At 38.0% G+C, this 22,557-nt stretch overlaps 1 protein-coding gene and 1 long non-coding RNA gene across 7 annotated transcripts; one reads left to right on the top strand and one right to left on the bottom strand.

Moving 5' to 3' along the window:
* Positions 1-1,001: 1,001 nt before the first annotated feature.
* On the top strand, positions 1,002-13,012 carry LOC143875760 (uncharacterized). The gene is made up of 2 exons (XR_013250188.1): positions 1,002-1,284; positions 12,644-13,012. It is a non-coding gene; the product is annotated as an uncharacterized LOC143875760 (long non-coding RNA).
* Positions 13,013-14,443: 1,431 nt separating this feature from the next.
* CF9 (Carbohydrate-binding protein) lies at positions 14,444-19,152 on the bottom strand. 6 transcript variants are annotated; one of them, XR_013250311.1, is made up of 3 exons: positions 17,728-19,152; positions 16,457-16,522; positions 14,444-15,120 (listed from the first exon to the last, which is right to left on the bottom strand). XR_013250311.1 is itself a non-coding variant. In XM_077377763.1 (2 exons), the coding sequence occupies exon 1, from the start codon at positions 18,983-18,985 to the stop codon at positions 17,774-17,776; it is 1,212 nt and encodes a 403-aa protein (XP_077233878.1). In that variant the 5' UTR covers positions 18,986-19,152; the 3' UTR covers positions 14,444-15,120; positions 17,728-17,773. The 6 variants fall into 6 exon arrangements, 4 of the variants coding, with proteins under 4 accessions (XP_077233878.1, XP_077233880.1, XP_077233879.1 ...); XR_013250312.1 differs by having other exon boundaries at positions 14,444-15,100; XM_077377763.1 differs by lacking the exon at positions 16,457-16,522.
* Between the last annotated feature and the right edge of the window lie 3,405 nt (positions 19,153-22,557).

Below are 22,557 nucleotides of genomic sequence, written 5' to 3'. Positions count from 1 at the left end.
TTAGAGACTTGAGAGCACACGAATGAGTAAGGATGAGAAGAGGCTAAAAACCAAGAAAAATCAATCATATTTTGGCTGAAGTCTAATATTCCACTCTCGCACACCATTGGGTAAGCCTAATATTCCAGGGAAAAAAAATTCATGGTTGTCAAATATTGCCTTAGTAGTCGTTTCGATACATGGATTTCATAATCCAATATTGTAAAATCCTGACTTTTACAAGCTAAACTAAGGATTGTAAAATCCATGTTTATAGAATCCTCGTATCCGAACTGCGGTTTAGTGCCATGGACAATTAACCAAATTTGGTGTTAAGGACTTCTAGACAAAAATCCTCTCTTTGGTTTCCATCAAAATATTGTTTGTTCGAGACATTTGGGGGCTGTTTGGATAAGTGGATTTTAGGATCCAGGTTTTAGTTTGAAAGCAGTGTAAAGTTATGAATTTTACAATGAAAGTAGGTTGCGGATGTGGAGGAAGTAGGTTGTAGATGAAGGGTTTAAGTAAGAAATCCAAGTTTTAGAAATTTCTCCCCTATGTAGAGATTTCTAAAACTTGAAAACAGGGGATGATGCCCTACTCTCTTGCTCGACGGAAAGAAGGGCGAGAAATAAAAAAACAACAGACGGTCCCGGGGCGGCCCAACAAAGGAATAGTTTGGATCATCCTATGAAGTGGGGCATACAGTGTTTTTTTTTAAAAGATCCAAGTGAAAATAATGTTTAAATAAAAACCCCTGAGTTTCCCTTTCCTCTTGATTTGAAAGGAAACTCACAACAAGACTATTATTTTAAAAATTCCTAGCAAAAAAAGAAAGTAGGATGGGCCGTGGACCGTTTGGATACGTGGATTTTAAAATCTTGGATTTCCAACATAATGTGCAGTCCTTCTATATAGATCGGAGGGTTAGGATCATCCTATGGAAAAAAGGCCTACATAGGCTGTCCATTTGTTGGGCCACAAAGTAAATAGGTTTTGCCCCAAAAATCAAATCCATAAGATGATCCTATGCCTCTTATCTATAGAAGTTTCCATGTGCAGTCTCTCTATAGAACAGATGATCCTAACAAATGGACGGTTTAGATCATCCTATGGAGCACAACTTTTGTGGCCCAACAAATGGACGGTTTAGATCAACCTATGGAGTGGGCCATACTTTTTGGAAAGAAACGGGTTTATAAGGCCACACATAGTATAAAATCTCTAAAAACAGTGCGATAGCTGATCGAAGATGTTTAACAGACGAAGGTTTCTGTCGCTGCCCATGGTGTTCGTAGCAGTTGTGTGAGTTTTTCTTCTTTTTTTCTACCCCCTTAACCATTTTTGTTACTTATGACATTCAAATGAGAGTATGGGTAGCATACAATATTTCTCTTCATTTTATTTCTTCTTGCGTTTATTGCATCTAGGTTTCCCGATTTTGATGATTCCGAGTGTTGATATCACATGGGTAGTTATAGAAATTACGGATTTTTGTATTTGGGGAGAGGATGGCAATATCATAGATTCTACAGAACACTAGGGTATAGTTTGATCCATGCCCAACATGCGATTTGTTCATACATCCTAACTTCTTTGGGTAGTTTTACTGTTACTATGTTGATCCTTTTGACACTTCCTTAGAACAAGTAATGTGTTAAAGGTTTTTACATCATGTTGGTTTTTCGTTGTGCTAGGAGGTCTATTAGCTAAGCTGTGATGAATGTATTGAAATAACATGAATGAGAAATAGTGATGTGAATGGTGTTACTTGAATCAAATGGGTAAGTGAAGGATTTGAGAAGCATCTTTTAGCAAGAACATATGAGAGATGTGGAGGACGAAAAGCCGGTTTATTCAAGATCAAAAGATGGGTCTCCAAGGTGTGCAAGTTTTGTTCCAAAATCAGGGATAGTGAGAAAGGAGTTTCTCATGGAGTGTTATGAGTTATGACACATTATGGGCTTGGCAACCAAGAATAGATCACATCGGCCTTGCCCAAGAGCTGTGGATGCTTTTAAAGAGCATGTCATGACCAAGCTAGCTTGGTAGCAAACTCAAAAGAGCAAAATTCATGGGGTTCTTGGAACCTTTACATGTACCAAAAAGGCCACTGCCAATTGTTTCTAAAACTTTCAGTTGAGGCCACAAATTGTTCAAAGTTTTAATTATTGGTGCAAACATATGGTTTGCGGGTCTTTTAAATCTATGATTTGACCGACACTTCGAATTTATTGCCGACTCACGTGTCCTGCCGTGTTTGACACGACACGCGTGTCCACACTCCTTTGGACACTTTAACTTGTATTGCCGGAAGTGTTAGACTTAATGTGGGTGTGTGGACATGTTTTTGTACCATGTCAAGTGTTACATTCTGTTTTTTTTATTGAAATTATGTTTGCCTCATTTAGACAACTCGTATCCATGTCGAAACTGGACATACGAATCCATATCCACAAATCATGATCACATATACTTTCTATTTTACCTGTGTCCCCGTTTCTAAAGCTTGGGGGTTTGCCGTGTCCGACACTCCGTGTCCGTGTCGACACGCGACACTTGTGTCCGTGTCCACAGATCATAGTTTTAAATAGAACTTTGGATCTCAAAGTGTCTAAGATTCAATTAAATTAAGTATTATCAACTCCCAAATCAGATTAATAGATAAGGTGAGCCATGTGATAGAGTTTGTATACAATCCAAAATAATGCAAAGTAAACAAGACTAGGGCCCAAACACCTAACTAGGGTAGGATAATGTTAAAAAAATATGTAGGTTAGTAGATGAAGCTAATCCAAGGGGTATGCCAGCAAGAAATAGGCAATAATATCACTGGCCGAAATAAGACAGGCCTCACCTGATTATGTACACATCAACCTCAAATCCTGCGACATGAAGGCCCAAGGGGAGGAGGAAGAATCACATCAGCCTGATCTGTCCAAGGAACTGAACCAGCCACTGGTGCGATGTAGTGATGATGGGAAAATGTTGAAATCTGCAATGGAAGATCTCTGACACAAGTGCATTAGGTAGCACCACAAGGAGATGATGATAGGCTATAAACTGCTGTAACTGCAGTCTTAACGAGGAAGTTCAAATGGGGGCCGCAAGAAGAAAGGTTAGGTGGCAGCAGCTCTAACTGTTGGTGAAAAGGGGCGGGGGACAAATCAGAGGGGAAAGAAAGAGGAAAACCATGAGGTAAACCTGCTGACAGAAACTTGCAGATTTTGATGAGGCGTATGGCTGTCGGCGGTGAGAACAGTCCCAGGATTGTGCCTACTGCAGTAGGGCAGGAGAGAGAAAGGGGAGAGGGAGGAAAATAGGAGAAAGGGAAAGGAAAAGGGAAGGAAAGGAAGAGAGAGGAGGGAGAAAGAAGCAGGAAAGAGGTGAAGAGAGAACGAGGGGGATAGGAGAAGAATCATACTGTGGAGAAGAGAAGGGCAAGAGGGAGACGACTGCTCTTGGGAATCACCGTAAAAAAAACTCCTCTAGGGCTTCCTCCTTAGGTCTTTTAGACGGGCTAAGGGGTGGTTTGTACTTACTATTTTTAATAAGTCCATGATTACCGAAAGTAGTAGGATAATAAAATGGCCATAAAAATGAAATAAAACCTAGATAAAACAGAAATAAAACTTAATCTGGAATTTCCCATATAACTAAAAGTAACATAAAGCTCTCAAGTTAGCTGTGTCATATATTATCTCCTCTAATGCCATTTGATCTTCCTACACATTCTGATTCTTCTCTGATTTTTTCTAATCATATTTTCTTTCCCATTCAATTGTAGTGATGTGAGGAAAGACGTGTTTCTACATTTAATTCTCAATTTTGGGGACCAATTTTTTTCTTGATGTATGCTGTTATGCAGCAAAATACTGGCTTTTTTTAATGATGCAGAAAAAGGCCGGCTTTATTCTCTAAAATCTCCAGTACTTTAGATTTTCCACAATTTTCGTTATGAGATTCAGTCTTGGCAGAGCGACTTATTTTGGGCACTCAATCGTGGCTCTTCTAGAAACCTCCTTGTTACGGTCCTTAACCATGAGATTGTAACTTTCATATCCGAATGACCAGATTTAACATCTTAACTACAAAGATTTATGATCCAAATAGTATTTGATTACTTCAATCAATTGTGACCTGGTGGTCACGGGTTCGAGTCATGGAAACAGCCTGGGTAAGGCGGCGTACATCTAGCCCCCCGCCCAGACCCACAATGGCAGGAGCCTGGGCCGCCCTTTTATAGTATTTGATTACTTCTAATTGAAGAGTGTTATGTGAAAATTTATATTTACCTCTATCATGCATTTACCTGGAGTTCTGGTTTATGCTTATACCAAGTAAACCATTTCTCTTTGGAACTGATCCCTTCGAGAAAAGCAGTCACCCAAAGAATTCCTTACAAGAAGTAGAATGTGGTTGAAGAGCACCTCTCTTCTAGAACCGCCTGTGTTTTTCACAGCCTGTCCCAAGCTAGGATAAAGGAGGAGGGTTGGCACCAGGTTGGCAGCCGGCCATAAACTTTGCCTCTTTTCTATGCATAAACTTTGCCTCTTTTCTATGAAATGAATCATATAGAAACCTTTATCTTTTTACGCTAGTTATGGATGAACTTACGGAGGGTATCCAGGATGAGGTGTCGTGGTGTATGTTATTTACAGATGACATAGTATTAATTGATGAAACCAAAGCAGTAGTTAATGCTAAGTTAGAGTTATGGAAAACTACTTTGGAATCCAAAGGTTTTAGACTGAGCAGGACTAAGACAGAGTATATGGAGTGCAACTTTAGTAATGTAAGGAGGTAGGGCGAGACTGTAGTAAATATGAGTGGACAGGAGGTACCTAAGAAGGATATCTTTCGCTATCTTGGTTCAATCCTACATAAGGAAGGAGAGATTGAAGAGGCTGTTAACCACATAATAAGAGCAGGTTGGTTGAAGTGGAAGCATGGTTCAGGAGTTCTGTGCGACCGTAAAATACCTACCAAGTTGAAGGGAAAGTTTTATAAGACAGCTATGAGGCCAGTCATGCTGTACGGCTCAGAATGTTGGGCCACCAAGAAGCAGCATGTGCATAAGATGAGTGTAGCGGAGATGCGAATGCTTAGATGGATGTGCGACCACACAAGGTTCGATCGAATTAAAAATGAAGACATCCGTAAAAAGGTGGGGGTGGCACCAATTGAGGAGAAGTTGAGAGAGCACCGCTTAAGATGGTTTGGGCATATCCAATGTAGGCCATTGGATGCTCCAGTGAGAAGAAGTAACTCATGCCAAGTTGATAGAGTAAAAAGAGGGAGGGGCATACTGAAAACAGCTTGGATAGAAACAATGAGGAAGACTTGAGGGCTAGGAACATAACAAAGAACATGATCTTGGATAGGAGAGAATGAAAGAAAATGATACATGCAGACAAACCCAACTAGTGTCAGGATTAGACTTAGTCAATATGAGCTGCGTAGACTTTTCACCTTCTTCATGAAATTTTTTAAAAGGATCCATTAGCCGACCCCAACTAGTTTGGGGCGAAGGCTTAGTTGAGTTGAGTTGAGTTGTTGTTACTTCACTGAAATCTATTATCATTAGAGTTGGAAAACTGGCCCATTTAAGACTTCTATGAGACTTGCATAGATCCCCCCAAAAGGTTATTTAAATTTTGCTTGAAACAGTAATATTAATTGGCGTGGATCTCGTTAATTTTTAACAGATATTTGCTCTTCGGGTTCCTGTATTATGGCAATATTTTGGATGTTTTGCCTAGGAAATCCCAAATTTCATATTCTTGTGATCAGCTAGTAATTATTTAATCCTGGAAGCATAAAGTTAGAGCTAGTTTTCTTTCGGTTTCAAGTGGAACTAACTTTTGTTCCAGAACTGCTAGGATTTCTGGGTTATAACACTTTCAGAAAGGCTTGAGAGAGCATTTGGGAGGCTGGTTGTCAACCCCTGAAGCGTTCCAGAATAGTAAATTGTAAGACATGATATTCCTGAAAAAGCACAAAGCATTACTCTCATCCAGTTCTGTTATGCACTGACTCTGACAGTGCGACCTCATCTGGTTTTCATATCCATTCTGGTAATACTGCTTTATCTTAATGATCTGAAACTCTGTAACTACCTTGGGCAGTAGTCTCCTTTCACTCCCTCCAGTACAAACAATCCTGATTTTTCACAAGGATCTTAATTACATTCTCTTCGTAATCTTTTGTTAACGGCTATGGTCTTTGGCTCACCATTTTGCAGAAATCGCAAAAATTCAGGAGCATTATCACAAATGAAATACCTGCTAGAGTCCTCTTCTAGGACTTCTGATTTTAACAATCTCTGTCCTCTTTTTTTGTTTAATCAAACTCAATACAGCTAAACTGTCCTCCTTTTTTGTTTAATCAACCTCAACACTGCTAAACCTGTTGAGATTTTGAAGCTTTCTTCCCCGAGAGATCCACCAGTGATAGGTTCCTGCAACCTTATCAATTGTGATTTTTTCCCCCTTTGATCCGATGCTCTAAGGAAAGGTTTGGAAATCAACTCCATATTTGTGCAGAAGAGTTTTGTCTCTTAAAAGGTTAAAATTTAGAACCCATCTCATGATCCTCATGAACTGATTCCTATTGGTCATGAATCTACATTTGGAATCTTTTTTTTCATCTTAGATATGGAGTTTAATGAGGTAACGGTCTCTATCCATCACAGAGAATGGTGCAAAGTAACAGTCTGACAAAGCCCCAACCATTGTTAACATGTGCATTTGAAAGCACCAACAAGGTTCATGAATGGTGAGCCGAAAGGGGGCATATTGATGGTTTCAGCATGACAAGTTGCCCATATTTGCATTGTGGCCCACATACATCGAGAATTCGAACTTTCCAATTTTAATCATTTTTATTTTTTGGGAAATGATTTCAGCACTCCACTGTTATAATAAGATGCGCGAAAGCATGTTGTCGTTTAGTGTTTAAAGGGCCGTCATAAGGATATTACAGTTCTGTAAAAGTTCTTACAAGCCCTTCAAAACACTAAACGACAAGGTGCCTCGTGCGTCTTATTAAAACACTGGAGTGCTTTAAAACTATTCCCCTTCTTAAAATTTGTGGTATTTTAGCTAGCTTTTGAAAACCCATTTTCCAATTCCACACACCCTGGTTTTAGAAGTTGTGATCTTTCCAATTTGGAAAGTTCCCAATTTAAGGAAGAATTGGTTTATATATGACGTATTCCAAAGAATGTCGACCTGAATATCATATCATTTGATTTTCTCTTCTATCAAAAGGGTAAAGAACATATCCAAAAATTATTATCCTTTGATGCCAGCTTATTTTTTTCGCTCCGAGGGTTAGGATCAAGGGCTGGTTCACCTATTCGATTGAGGGAACTATCTTGCTACGCTCCTGCGCTCGTCTATGATCTCGAACACACCTTTTGAACTGACTGACTCTTGTGTTGTTATGATGGGTATAGCAAAAATCTGAAATGATCCATGTTACGGAACCAAGACAACCTATCTTACTAATAATAATAAAGGGTTAAGGGCCTCCAACGCCTATAAATAGAAGCTTCCTTCAGTCTCTATTTGGCAAAGGGGGGGGATGGGGCCGAACTTAGAAGTCGGCAAGAAAGAGCTTTGAGTAGCCATGGGCATGACACCATGCTGTTGCAAGTGTGGCATGTGGCATATATTGAGGGATTTGACCTTTTTAGATTTGGTTGCGATCTATTTAAGAAGTTTTAATGGTTAAGTTACGAATTAATAAGTCGTAAGTGTAATGGTGTACATGTGTTACCTCGGAAACTTAGTTATCAATTTCGCTTCATTTCGGCCGAAACATTTCGTTTCGTCCGGAATTCTGGAACATAACACCTTCCAATTCTGTTTCACCATGTTTTGGTCCGTTTCAGCCGAAGCACTTTTTACTTTTTTTCTCTTCTCTTCTTCCCTCTTCTTATTTCTCTCCTCTTCTTCTTGCCCTTTCTTAGAATTGGGTATTTACATGCAAAGTCATTTAAGTAGATGTACTTAAGATTTACATATAGATGGGGGGAATACCCCCATTTGAATTTATTAAAAATAGTTTTAAGACCCAATTCTAAAAGGATAAAAAGTCAACTTTCCAGTTTCTAGTACAAAATTCGACCTTTTCGGTCATTTCGGGCTGGGTCAACATCTTAACTTCCAAACGATGGAGTATTTTTTCCAGTTTTGAAAATTCATAAATTCTATCATGTCCAAACATTATTAAATCCCAATAGTCTGGTAAAAAAAATCTCAAAATTTAGTCTTAAATTGTTTTATCTAATCAGGCACCAGTCAACTCAGGCATTTCGGTTGACATTGATTTTCCTTTGAGAAAATGTTGGATCTTTATAACCTTGATGTTATGATGGATTAGGTTGCATAGGATGACCCTGTTGTTCCAATTTTTAGCATTTTTTTATTTTTTGATTTAAAAAAAAAATTTAACTATTAAAAAAGTTTCTCTAGTTAGTCTTTTCCAAAACGACTCGTGCCAAGTTGATGGAGTAAAAATAGGGAGGGGTAGCCCGAAAACAACTTGGGTAGAAACAGTGAGGAAAGACTTGATGGCTAGGAACATAACAGAGAACATGACCTTGGATAGGAGAGAATGGAAGAAAATGATCCATGTAGATGAACCCAACTAGTGTCAGGATTAGACTTAGTCAATTTGAGCCGGGTAGATTCTTTCACCATCATGAAAATTTTCTAAAGGATTCATTAGCCGACCCCAACTAGTTTGGACAAAGGCTTAGTTGAGTTGAGTTGAGAGTCTTTTCCAAAACGAAATGCCGAAACGTTCCGTTCCACTGACCAAAACAAAACGGCGAATGAAACGGAATTGATAACTAAGCTTGGAACTATCGCAAGATATTAAAATAGTCTTTGTTCTCCAAAGTGGCATTTCCCAATGTGCTTAGGTCGATTCTAGGTTTATCCTGTATTTCCTTGGTTATAAATGACTAAGTATAGCAGGCATGGTATCTAGATTGCTAGTTTTGCATGGTTTTATCATAGCTTGTTTCGTAGTGTTGGAATCAAGTTATCTTATGACTTAAGAGTTCTATAATCTCTTTACAGAGCATTGTAAGGGATCTTTTGATTGTTGAATAAAATTAATTTCATCTTTGGGAGGTTTGGGTTGTCTGGCATGAAAATCCTCGTTATTTGGTGTTCCTCTAAGAAACCCTTGCAGGATGTTTGAGCCGTTTCATCTATGAAGAACACTGCGCATTGAGATCCCGAATCCCTAGTTTTTTGCTATATTAATTTGCTATCAGAGTAGAAAGATCCTTCTGTGCATTGTTTGCCGTGAATCTGAGTGGATTTGACCCACTTGTCATTCATTATTGACCAAAACTGCTTTGACCCATTTTTGGTCCGTAGATCATCACTCCTAACAATTATCTTCTTCCCCCATTAATCCATCATGCATCTGTTAAGCAAAGTTGTTTTTTGGTGCCTCCAGAGCTTGTTGGTTTTGAATTGCGATCACCAATGCCTGCATACCTGCACTAGATACACAAATTGCAATTCATTTCAGCTGTTGAGATTTAGGATAGGATGGTTTAATTAGTTCTTTTACTTACACTTTCTTGATATGATTTTATTTAGTATTTATGGATAATCAGTATGGGACACATCATAATGTGCTCTACTTTTATTTGTTGTAATTTTCATTAAGTGAATAATATATAGTTCTTTACCCAGCTTTTAAATTTAATTAAATATGGCATGGAATGGCTCTCTAGTACTTTTGCATGGTTTCTCAAGAGACTGCTTGGTTGACTAGAAAAATATTTCTTTTTTTTCCTTTTCCATCATTTTCGTAAGGGCCAGAAGGCCATGAAAAAGAAATCTCATTTTTGGCAGGAATTTTTTTTTTAAAAGAAGATGGGCCTTTTTCTAGGCAGGAAATTTTTTCCATGGATCTTTTTCCAGCCGCAATCAAATGTTGGAAAATGGGCAAAAGTTGGAAAAGCTTTTCCTGTCAGCCAAACAAGATATAAGTGTTTTTTTTTTTTTAAAATGGTAACAAGATAGCTGAGCTAGTTTCGTACTGGTGAAGCTAAGTAAAACCCTTAGGATGCGTTTGGATTGCCGGAATCGGAAATTGGTATCAGTATCTGATACCGATTAGGGCGATTCCGGCGTTTGGTTTAGTTTTCCAAATGGAATGGGAAACCATTATTGATTCCAAGCGGAAAAAACGTTGGAAAATTCAGCGCTTTTTGTTACCCGCCCCAGGAGGTGGTATTCTGATTCCGGGAATCAAGAGATAAAAACGGCGTCAGATCTCCTCCCGATTTTAGCTTCCGATATTAGGTTTTCTCTCTCAAACTTTCCTCTCTCTTCTCTCAACAGCCTTCTCTCCTCTTCGTCCGTCTCTCCTCCAAATCAAGAGTAAATTTCAAGGTATTCATCCCTCTCTCTCTCTCTCTCCGGCTGAAAAAAGAGCTCTCTCTCTCTCATAGCTTTTCTGCTTTCTCAAAGAGAGCCCCTTTCCAGGATCCCATTTTTACTTTTTGGTTTTACAGCTTATCTCCAAAACCAGAAATGAGAGACTCATTTTTTTTTTTTTTAAATCCGTTCTCTTATAATTTCAAGGTATCTCTCTCTCTCTCTCTCTCTGCTTTAAGTTTTCAACTTGTCTTTTTTTTTTTCTCTTGGATGACTTTCTTTTTTATGATTTGAAAAATAAAATTTGGGGTTTTTTTTTGCTATCCCTTCCGAATGTGATTTGAAGATTGAATCCTTGTTCTTTGTTTAGGACAATCTAATCCACTTGTGTGGTGCATGTGCTTACAAGTTGATGCTCACAAGCATTTTGAGAGAATGAGACCAAGAGAACTTGTGACTTGGAACTCTAGTATTAATGGAATTGTTATAGGCCAAATAAGGCTTGACCCTCTTTAGGCAGATGAGTCTGGATGGTGTTGAAACAGATGACATCAGATGATTAGCATGGTCTCACTAAGTTATCATGTTGATGAATCTGGAAAAAACAACAAGTCTTATTCAGTGGGACAATATGTAAGATTTATTGAAAAATTGAATTCATTTCCTCTTTGGTGATGGGTACCGAACACTAGAATTGGAATCACGATTGATTCCCTAGATAAATTCCAGTGCTTACACAAACAATAGAATTGGAATCATTATCCTTTTACGAGGGGAATTGGAATTGGATTGGAATGTGATACCGATAGTGATTCCTGAAGCTAGTGAAGCTAAGTAAACCATCTCAAGCAAAAAAAGGAAAACAGAAGTCAAGGTCAGGCTTAGGTTAGTCCATAGGGTGTTGTCTATAATTATAAATATCTCTTTTGACAGTATTGTATGGGAGTTTTTTTATTGTTTGATGTTGTTGGGTTTTTCTCTAGGAAAGCTCCTGGATGAAGTTTGTTTTTCTTCCCTTAAAACCCTCACTTTTAGGACGTTGCCTATGAAACCCTTGCAGTAGGGAGAAACCCTCAGTAGAAATTTAGAATATCTTGTTTCTTACAGCATCATTTTTGGCAGGGATTGAAGCTTGTAGTGGAAAAAGGAGTAAATAAGTTCTTGGCAAGTACGATGTCAAATGTAGAAATTTGTTTGTATATGTGTTCTCAGATTAGCACAAAGCATTATCCTTGTCGTTCAAACTACAACAGGTCTAATATTAGAAATCTGGTTGTTAAAAGAATGGTAAAAGGGCTAGGGTTAGATATAATTATTAGAAAGTCTGCTTAGAAGTTTCTTGTCTTGTTTGGATTGTTTATATAATCGAATACAATGAATGAAAGGGAACAGTTCATGTGTTCTCTCTTGATTTGCAATTGGCTTGAATTTTCTTAGCTATTTTATTCAGCTACAGATTTCGATGGGTTGAATTCTCATTATTTCTATCAATGGGTTTCCTGTGGACCAAATAATTTCGCGGCTGACAGACTAAATTTCCTTATAAACAGTGTGATGATGCTAATGGATATTCCTTGTATGTTGTGAGAACCATGGATTTAAATTTCACGAAACCGGTTTTTTTTTTCTTTTTCAAATTTCGGTCATTTTGGCCGATTTTTTTTACAATTTCAGCCAGAATGACCAAATTTTGGCTGAAATTCAAAATGAAATCCGAAATTTAGAGATTTTGGACCCATCCGAATCCGAAATTTTGGATTTCGGCCGAAATTTAAAACAATGGTGAGAACTAACTGCTATAACGTAGGTAAGTATGCCAGGGTATATGGTCATATGTTTGATCGTGGGATCTACACAATGCTAGCAACATGGGGGGGTTGTCTTTTCAGTTTAGGTACAGAACCACATGCTTGACTGTGTTCCGTGTTATTTTTCTTTTTGGTGAAGGATGGAGGCATACCAAAGAAGCAAAATTACCACCAAATATCAGAGGACCATATTGTCTTAAATTCCTGAACTATTTGCACCCTTCTTCACATGATCATGGTTTCCCTTGCATGAAACATCTTAGTATGTGAATCCAATGTGAAAAAACTGCTTCATACTAGTGGTTGCTTCATTTGATTACCTCACTTATGTGCGTCCACAATTGTTACACTATTGCAAACTATTTTCAGATATGCATGAAAACTTGTTGGTTGACTAAAATGCAGTAAAGTTTACTGAGATTCTCAATGACTTAATCCATGTAGGATTGGAGTGGTTTCTGGCAAGGCGATATTTGGACCCCCTTTGGATGAATATTGGACAAAGAGACTACGGGAAGAGGCAGAAAGAAAGGGAAAAGATTCAGGCTCAAGTCAGTGATGTATGAATTAGGTACCCATTTTTTTTCATAGAAATGGTAGGGAAGCAATGGATAGAATTCATTTTTCTGGGTTAGAAGGAAAGTGTATTCATTGACTAATGTTCTTTTTTTGTTTTTTTGAATGGGCTTTATTAAAAATAATAATGAATTTTCTGTTCCTTTTAGCTTCTTTAGAGTCCTATGTAACACTTACTCCATGTAATCCAATCATGGTATCAATTATAAAAAGGAAAACATGTTCAAATTGAGATCATTTGGGGAAAGCAATGTTCAGAAATATCATAAATTGGGCGTTAAACAACTTTTATGCCCATTTTTAAGGGGAAAAATGAATGTAAAATCAATCAGATTCTACACCCATTTCATGCATGGTTTTAAATTTCGACCGAAATCTTTCGGACCGAAATTCGGATTTCGGACAGAAATTTCGGCTTTCGGTGGAGACAGACACTGAAATCGATAAAAACCGAAACAATATTTTATTTCGGTCGAAATAGTATTTTATTTCGGCCGAAATTTCGGTTTTTCCGAAATTTGACCCAAAAAATCTGTTTTTTTTAATATTACTTTAATATTTCACCGAAATTTCGGTAACTTCGGCCTAAATTTCGGTAATTTCAGCCGAAATTTAATATTGAATAAAGTATTGGTTTTGGGTTTTGTACTAGATTTCAACCGAAATTTCGAAATTCCAAGGTCCGAAACCGGTACCGAAACCGAAATTTTAAACCTTGATTTCATGTCAAAATAAATGGAGCCTGAGGAAAATTTGATTTTGGCAGACAATACTCTCTCTCTCTCTCTCTCTCTCTCTCTCTCTCTCAGCCATTATTTACATTATGGAATACTTCATGGTCTATTCGGGTTGATGTGCATTTTAGATCTTGTTATATGAATGTTGAGATGAGATGCTCATTCAAGAAGTACCGGATGACAATTATAAGACCATAAAAGCTGTTGATGAAATTTGATTTGTGAGGTTTGGTGCTTCTCCCAAATTGCAATTTGACTGCAAGTTGGGACCTTTTAAGATTGCACTCAATCTGTGCACCCAAACCCAAAAATCATTCTGCTATAACACAATCCCCTTGCCAAGTACCAACATTTTCCGTTCCCTTTAGGCAGCTGTTAAAAGGGTTGTTCTCCATGGGAATATCAAGTTGGGATTTATATTATCCATAGGCTGAGAATAGCACCAATGTTTTTGATATATAAATGGTGCACAGTAGCCAATCCTATGGGTTTATTCAAGATAAAAAATCTATCCAAGGAAGATAGTCAATCCTTGGAATAGTATATCCAAGGATTTCCATACCCGTGTCCCATAAGTGAAAATGTTTGTCCTTGTTTTCACCTCTTTTACAGTAATGTATGACCTCAAAAGCTAAATAATAAGCCATGTTTTATCCATTTCTAATCATATTTCACTACCTAAACTATAAATACAAAACAGGAACAAATATCCAAATATTCCTGCACAAACAATCAACATTCTGCAAATTATAGATAGTTGAAAGGTTATATCAACATAAGCCCCTGAAATTCCTCTACCTAGGCCGTGATAACTGATAACTACATAAATAGCCCCTTATGAAGGCCCCTGTGATGGAAGGCTATTTCATAAAATCATGTCCACTTAGAATATACGCACTGTCACATAGCTAAAATGGCAGAACAACCCATGACATGCATACCATTGTGAACTGTTATTTTTTTTAGAAGGTTACCAGTAAGTTTTATTAAGAAACAACTAAATTTTACAAAGGCAGGGGACAAGGTGTCTCCCACAATGTAAGAAGAAAATAAAGCCACTCCCAAAACAACCACGGATTCCCCAACTACGACAATTAGAACCACTGTTCTTCCCTTTCTAGGCCTTCTTTCGCCAAACTATCTGCCAAAGAGTTAACAGTTTGCTTCATATGATTAAAAAGTTGGTGCATTATTTGACAAAGATCACGAATCTCCGTAATTATGCTGGCCATATTCCATGGCCCAGGAGCCTTACAAGCTGCCCAAGCAAGTGCATTTGAAGTGTCCACTTCGATAATCAAGGGTCTGACCCATTCTTCGTGAACCATTTCAGACCGCAAAAGAGGGCTTTGGCCTTTGCCTCATTTGAATCACAAATCGCTGCTGGACCCAAAAAGATCGAATGATAGTCTCCGTATCATCCCAAAACTCCAAAACACACTCCCAATACCAGCCTTCCCGGGTTTTCCCTTTGAGCTACCATCAAAGTTGAACTTTATCGAACGTAGTGGTGGAGGAGACCGACTAGGCACCTCCATAATCTTCATCCCTTCTCAATACAATCGATTTCCAATTATAAACGGTTGACCTAGAATATGATTGAAATGCCTGAGGATCAGAAATAGCTGTATTATAAGAGTTGTTATTAACAGATCTTAAAAGATTTCACCACATTAAGAGATGTTCTTACAAGATATTAATAGGAGAAAATTAATATCTTGTAAGAAAGTAAGTTATTCCTTCTGTGGAAAGTGGAGAATCAAGAAGGGAGTTCAAGGTTGGTGGATCTTTTGGAGTCGGAAGAAAGTAAAGTTATTCCTTCTGAGGAAATAGACGAACTGTTGGCTATAGGGGATGCAAGTTTGGTATTAACATTCTTGGAGTTTAACGTTAGATCTAGAGTTTTAGAGTTTCAGAATGCAAGTTTGGTATTTTCAGAAGAATCAGTTTACCGGTAGTTTCAAGAGGTACTTGTTTAGGGGAACCAGAATTATGTGCAGTTTCAGAAAGGTATGGATGAAAGTTTCCAAAGAATGCAAAGGAAGATGTAAAGAAGGCATGCTATAGAATAGAGGAAATGAATAGTTTGTGCTTTTACTTTAACTTATTTTGGTTAATTTTGAATTGGTCTCGGGTATGCCCGTGCCGATACATCTTAATATTTTGTATTACAGGCTGGGACTCCTGGTGCCGAATGCTATCTGAATATTAATGAAATATGTCAACTTTAAAAAAAAAAAATTAATACGAGAATATCATGCCATCCCATGATTGTTAAACATTTGTTGCTATGAAGCCAGTTTAAAGTGACTTCAATCATCACCGTCAGCAACATTCTTGCTCCAGTACACTATACACTGGAGCAACCTAGAATGTGATCTAAAACTAAGGTCTTGTTTGTTTTAGATTTTGAGTATTGATTGCGAGTCCAAAACTGATTATTGGACTCATAATTACATTTAAATTTGATTTCAATAATCAGTTTTGGACTCATGATCGGCTCTCAAAATCCAAAACAAACAGGGCCTAAAGGAATAAATAATAGCTGTTATGTGTATTCAATGATGTTCTTAAATGCAACTTCACCCAGCTATAGAGATGTTAGGATACTTTTTCTCCGACCATCATGGCATTCCCAATTCTCAAGAGAAGCACTAGGAGACCAGTCAATTTAATAACTTTTTGAAATGTAATGTAAACAACATTGGGAGAAAGAAAAAAGATTCATAACATACTCAGCATTGTTTTCACAGGATAATATGTTGCTCAGCATGCACCAAATGGATAATAAAAGATATCATAATGTATCCAACAAGTCTGCTCCTCTAGACTAGTGCCTTCCAAATTGCAAGTCTCTACTGAGCACATTATTTGATTCATCAACGTCCAAACGAAAAGGATATTTGATTTTTTATTCCATCTTTACATACAAATTTATGCTTACCTCAACACATTGAAGCAAAACACCTACAGCAAGCAGGATAATAAAAGGTGCAACTGGAAGCTCAACCTACATGACAAAACAACGGAGGCAAGCCAAAAGATAGAGTAGTCCCATCAATGTGCGCATAAAATTATTGAAACAAGAGATTTGTAGGATAAGATATTAATTTTGTAGCTTTCTCCAGAAAAGCAATGGAGGTAACACAAGTAGTCTAGTACTGAAACAACCTATTTTCTTTTACTCATCCATAAAATGTTCATGGTCTCATCACTACAAAGAGTCTTTTTTTAAATACTTTTTTGTCCAAGTCAACAGTGACAACAGTTTTAGCTCGAGTTATTCCAAATCATACAATTGGAAGGCAGAGCTTTCAAGGATCTCCAACCTCATAGAATGCTTGTCTTTGTTACAACAGCCAAAACACAGGCACAAAATGCATCAAGTGCCTTACCATGACAAAAGCTATGAATCCAGACCGAGATATAGGAATGAACCCAGAGGTTATTTTACTTGTCATGACTGCTTTCCAACATGAAGAGTGCCTACTTAAAATACCTAAACAAGTAGAATGCCAGAGTCACGACGGTCTTCAGAAAATTGAGCATGAAATTATGGCACACAAGACACGATGAACAATTTTGAACATTATTTAAATAAGGGATTTGCTAGCAACCATCACAGAAGGCATTTCGCGGATGGGCTGTTGCATGTGAGAGCAGCCACCTCATGAATGAAGACCAAATCTGCTGAAAAGTGAGCCTGTGTGGCTGCTCTCAAATGCAACGGCCCATCCGCAAAATGCCTTCTGTGATGGTCGCTAGCAAATCCCTTTAAATAATTTGGATCCTTGTAATATTGTCACTGTGTCAACCATTGGCTAATACCAACAAACGTCACCATGTATAAAGGCTTGTTCTTTTGTTATGATGTTCCTCCCACTACAATTTCTTCAAGTATACAATCAATACAGTTCTATTGCCAAATGTGATTCCATCTTATGCAATACAGACCTCTACCAGACAAATTCCACTTTCCCTTCTCTAAACACTTCAAAGCCATAGAGACCCAGACCATAAAATACTAACCACCAGATTCTATTATTTTGATAAATGTGAGAATATGAAGAAACACCATGATTTAAAATGGCTAAATGTTTCATTCACCAAAGAAGTTTCTTCCCTTACTGTCATTTCTCAAGAGATTAAACCAAAACCTACCAGCTAGCAAATTTTGGTCATATACAAGGAAACTAGGAAGTAGAATTATAATACCTGGGCATTAAATCCCTCAATAAGAAAGATCCCAATTCCCAACTGTTTAAGCAGGCACCATAACCGTCACACCCACCAAGACATGTAAACACAAGGCAATGCATACTGTAATGACGAAAACTGACTTTGCCCCAATATACTTCATGACCTCTAGACCCTTTTCAATAAACTCCCTATGAACAAAATCTCGACCTGTCTTCAAACCATCCAACAGTTTCCACAACAAGTAATCAAGGAACGATCTCACACTTTCAAATATCACCCTCCCAGTAACATCAAGAACAAACCTCCTGTTTCTCGGAACTGCCAAAGTAGATGACACCTTATCAACCCATCCACTATCCTTAATTTCATCGAACGAACTTCTCGACTGATGCTCAAAACCCTCAATTCTCATTGGACTTTGAGGCAAACTCGAATCTGAATTCGCTTTCACGAGCGAACTTGAATTCGAATTAGTTAAAACTTGGTGCGACGTTTTGACTAGTGTTTCAATAGCGCTATTACAGACTGAGACTAACATGTCCTTCACTTTCACATCATGCTTTTGATTAGTCATACCAGAGAATATCTCATCATATGTATTGATATTCATCGTCTTATCGAGATAAACAGTAACTAAAGTACTTACAAACAACTGAATACAGTCCGCAATAAGCCCCCTACACTTATCATTGCAAATCAAATTCACCCAATTCATCTGATCATCCAAATTCAAACTTCCAACAGATTGAGAATTCGAATAGAAACCCATTACCAAATTCCTTGCAAAGCTACCAACAATGATAGACGCAAAACCGGACCCCGCCGTAGAGAAGAGCTTGTCCAAAATCCGGTCTGACAGACTAGACCTAGTCATTGATTCTTCGCTGTTCTTTGTCTCTGAACTGTATCCTCGCAAAATCCCGATTGCTAAAGCTTGGGAAACCCTAATTAGAGAGCTGGAAAATTCATCTGACTTAGCTAATTTTGAAATCTGCTTCAAACTGGTGGGAATTTCGTCCGAATCGGACTGTAGAAATTCCTTCAAATCTTTGGAGATAATACCGATTGTTTCGGCCGAACCGGAAACCGATTCCGAAACGGAAATTAGGGTTTCTAAGAGCTTAAAGAACTGCTTTCTTTTCTTTACAACGGATGGGATTTGATAAATTTTGTAAAATCCATAGCTTGAGAGACCGAAGGCTGTAAGAAGGAGAAGAAATTTCTTTCTTCTTTTAGAGAAATCAAAGCAGGATTTTAACAGTTGAATTTCCATGGTAGTGCAGAAAAAAAAAACCTAACCCTAGGGTTTTGTTTTTTTGAGGAATGAAAGGGGGAGAGGAGATTAAGATAGGAGGAGAAAAAGAAAGACGGGTGTACTTACCAAAAAAGGGTATTGATTGCAGCCGCCGTTTTTGGTTTGTTGTGGGAAGAAGACGGAAAAAGAACGTCAGAAGGGCGAATGTTGGAAGAGTTTAGAGACGCCGTTAAATCAGTTGAAGAGATTCGGTTACGACTAGACCTAGGGGTGTAAATGGATATTCGGAAATTCGATTACCGTCCGCATCCGAATCCGATTAAAGCGAATATTATCCGAATTCGTTTCAAACGGATATTATCCGAATCCGCTTATGAGATATCCGGCTCTTAGCGGATGCTAATCTGGTAAATGGTATATCGGATCCGTTTAACATCCGAATTCGAGAAGTAAATCTTTTTTATTTATTATTAATAATATTATTAATATTTATTTTTAGTCATGACACACTATCTTTTGTTTCTATAAGAAAAGTTAATATTCTTTTTAGAAAAAATAAAATAAAAACAAAAATAGCCCAAACCCATTCCATCAAAATAACCCAAACTCATTCCATCATATACAAAAAAAAAAGAAAAAAACCCAAAAACCACTACCAACACTATCATCCATCCCCATCGCCTCCCTCTCTCTCTCTATCTGCCTTTGTTTTAAAAGGAAGAAGAGGATCTCATATATTTTAGGGTTTGAGAGTTAATTTTGTGAAGAAAATGTAGAGGTCTAGTTTTAGGGTTTGGAAAATTCATTCGAGTAAGTAGGAGAAAAAAGATAAAGTGCTGCAATAAAATGTTCGAATTTACCGGATAAACGGATACGGATAATATCCGAATTCGAACAATATCCAACGGATACGAATTCGGTAATTAGGGGTGTAAACGGATCGAATTCGAATCGGATATGGCTATATCCGAATTCGATTACAGTATACACTATCCGAATTCGGATTCGGATTCGGATTTGACAGATATTTAATATCTATTATCGAATTTGTATCTGTCAGATATTTTTCGAATTCGGATATTATCCGTATCCGTTTATCCGGTAAATTCGAACATTTTATTGCAGCACTTTGTCTTTATTCTCATTCTTATTCCTCGAATAAATTTTCCAAACCCTAAAACCATACATTTACCTTCTCTTCACAAAATTAACTCTCAAACCCTAAAATATATGAGATTCTCTTCTTCCTTTTAAAACAAAGGCAGAGAGAGAGAGATAGAGAGAGGCGGTGGGGATGGGATGGTAGTGGTAGTGGTCTTTGGGTTTTTTCTTTTTTTATGTATATGATGGAATGGATTTGGGCTATTTTGAACAGTGGGAGTGCTGATTGTGGAAGATGAAGAGAAATGAGGATGGAGATGATGATTGGGTTAGAGATGGAGGTGACTGGCGATGATGGAGGTGGTTGTGAGAAGATGGAGAGGGGCGGCGGTGGATTTTGGTGGGATTGGAGGCACCAAGGAATGCCGAAGATGGTGTCTCAGCCTCCTCATTTCTCTTGCTTCTCCTTGCAAACCTTAGAAGTCCCCTCTTTTAATTGCATTTTGGGTTTTTATATAACCCTAAGTTGAAAAATTGATCTGAGCCGTCCATTTACCATCAATGACTATGGCCTTTTTGCTCTATAATTCTCTAGAAACTATGCCATCTTCTTTCAATCACCATCATCCATTTGTCTTTTTCATCTTACAGCCCACATTTGTTGCTTCATAAAGAAGCCATGTCAAACTCCAAGAATGCTTTTAAAATGAGAGATTACTTCATTTCCTACCCAAAACACTTGTTGTTTTTATTTTTTTTCTAAAAAGAAAATTTACTTTTCTTTTAGAAACAAAAGATAGTGTGTCATTACTAAAAATAAATATTAATGATATTATTAATAATAAATAAAAAGAATTTACTTCTCGGATTCGGATGTTAAACAGATCGGATATACCATTTACCAGATTCGCATCCGCTAAGAGCCGGATATCTCATAAACGGATTCGGATAATATCCGCTTGAAACGGATCCGGATAATATTCGCTTTAAACGAATTCGGATGCGGACGGTAATCGAATTTTCGAATATCCATTTACACTCCTATTGGTAATAGACATTAAATATCCGTCGAATCCGAATCCGAATTCGGATAGTGTATACTGTAATCGAATTCGGATATAGCCATATCCGTTTCAAATTCGATCCGTTTACACCCCTAACTAGACCTCGCAAACGGGCCGGGCCGGGTTTCACCCTACCCGTACGGGTCCCCGTCAAACGGGCCGAGTAAAAAATGACCCAGAAATTTATGGGTCACTAATTGGTTGACCGGGATCCCATCCGTTCGAGCCGGGTGGACCTGTGGGTCACCCTTTTTTAAAAAATAATTTTTTGTTGTTTTTTCTATTTTTTAAATGATTTTTGTTGTTTTTATAGGGATTTCCTAGTCACCTTTGCAAAAGGCTACTTCGTGCCCGTCTTTTACATTTGTTCATGTGATGATAGTCATTTATGTTGACTTTTTGATAAATTTGTCTTATCCATTGACGTGGCTGTCATCATATGCAAAGGATGTGAGGAAATAGCTTTCTGCAATTGGGCTAGCAAATCCCTACATGATAATCATGGCGTAAGGTATAGGAGAAAAATTAACGGAAATAATACATGAAAATCTAAAAGCTACGAGAAAAATGCCCAAAATAAAATGTTGTTTCACTTCTCTACCAGCAGCCGCGGGTTGTTTTCAAACGGGTCACAAATGAGTGACCTAGACCCAGAAAATACGGGCTGGCCGGGTCGACCCGCAGGTCCGGCTCACTTCTTGCCATGTCCAGGTACAACCATTAACTTACGCCGTATGAGGATTGCTCACCATAAAACATTTTCTTCCCTAACAACTCCACATCCGAGTAAGGTGTTTAATTAATTAACCTGTTAGAGTTCTATAATAGTGAAAACACAAGAAGCTTATAAATATAGGAATGGTCCCCACTTGTCCAAAAAAGGTAGTGGAAGATCCAAGCGATTGTTATGCAATCATAGCCGATTGAGGTTCGAACCAAACTAGTTTTTGGAGTTCTAGCAATCCATGTAGTTAGATTGACTTAGTTTAATTTAGATCTAAAGATCTATGGGTAGCTGAACTAAATTTTACTAGATTAGAAAGCTTTGATCCAGAGGCTAGGGTGATCCGATCAAGGTGGGGTTGATCGAAATGGTTAGACTCGTGGTCCCAAATTGGGTCGACGGATCCGATTTTACCCATGTAACGCACATGGGACCCAAAATGTGGCTGTTACGAAAGAGGCAACACATGCAATTGGCAACGGTTTTGCTTTTGTGGCCGAACCACAAAAGTGGCTTAAGGGATCAAGGACTTAGGATCCTTGATCAAGATTTTCTCAACAGCATTTGGCCTGAAATATTATTACGGGTCGGTCCAGTGGACCCGATCACATAGAAGTAGCACAAGCAGGCCCAGTATATGCCTGTTAGGAACCAGCCTAACACAGTAACAACCAAAGCCTTTTCCCTGTTTGCTTGAGGTC

This window comes from Tasmannia lanceolata, unplaced genomic scaffold, assembly GCF_043159265.1.
Source record: "Tasmannia lanceolata isolate RefF3 unplaced genomic scaffold, GAP_Taslan_0.1 ptg000004l, whole genome shotgun sequence".
Lineage (NCBI taxonomy): Eukaryota > Viridiplantae > Streptophyta > Magnoliopsida > Canellales > Winteraceae > Tasmannia > Tasmannia lanceolata.
Note: the sequence above shows the minus strand (reverse complement) of the source record. Positions and strands in the feature narration are given on the sequence as shown.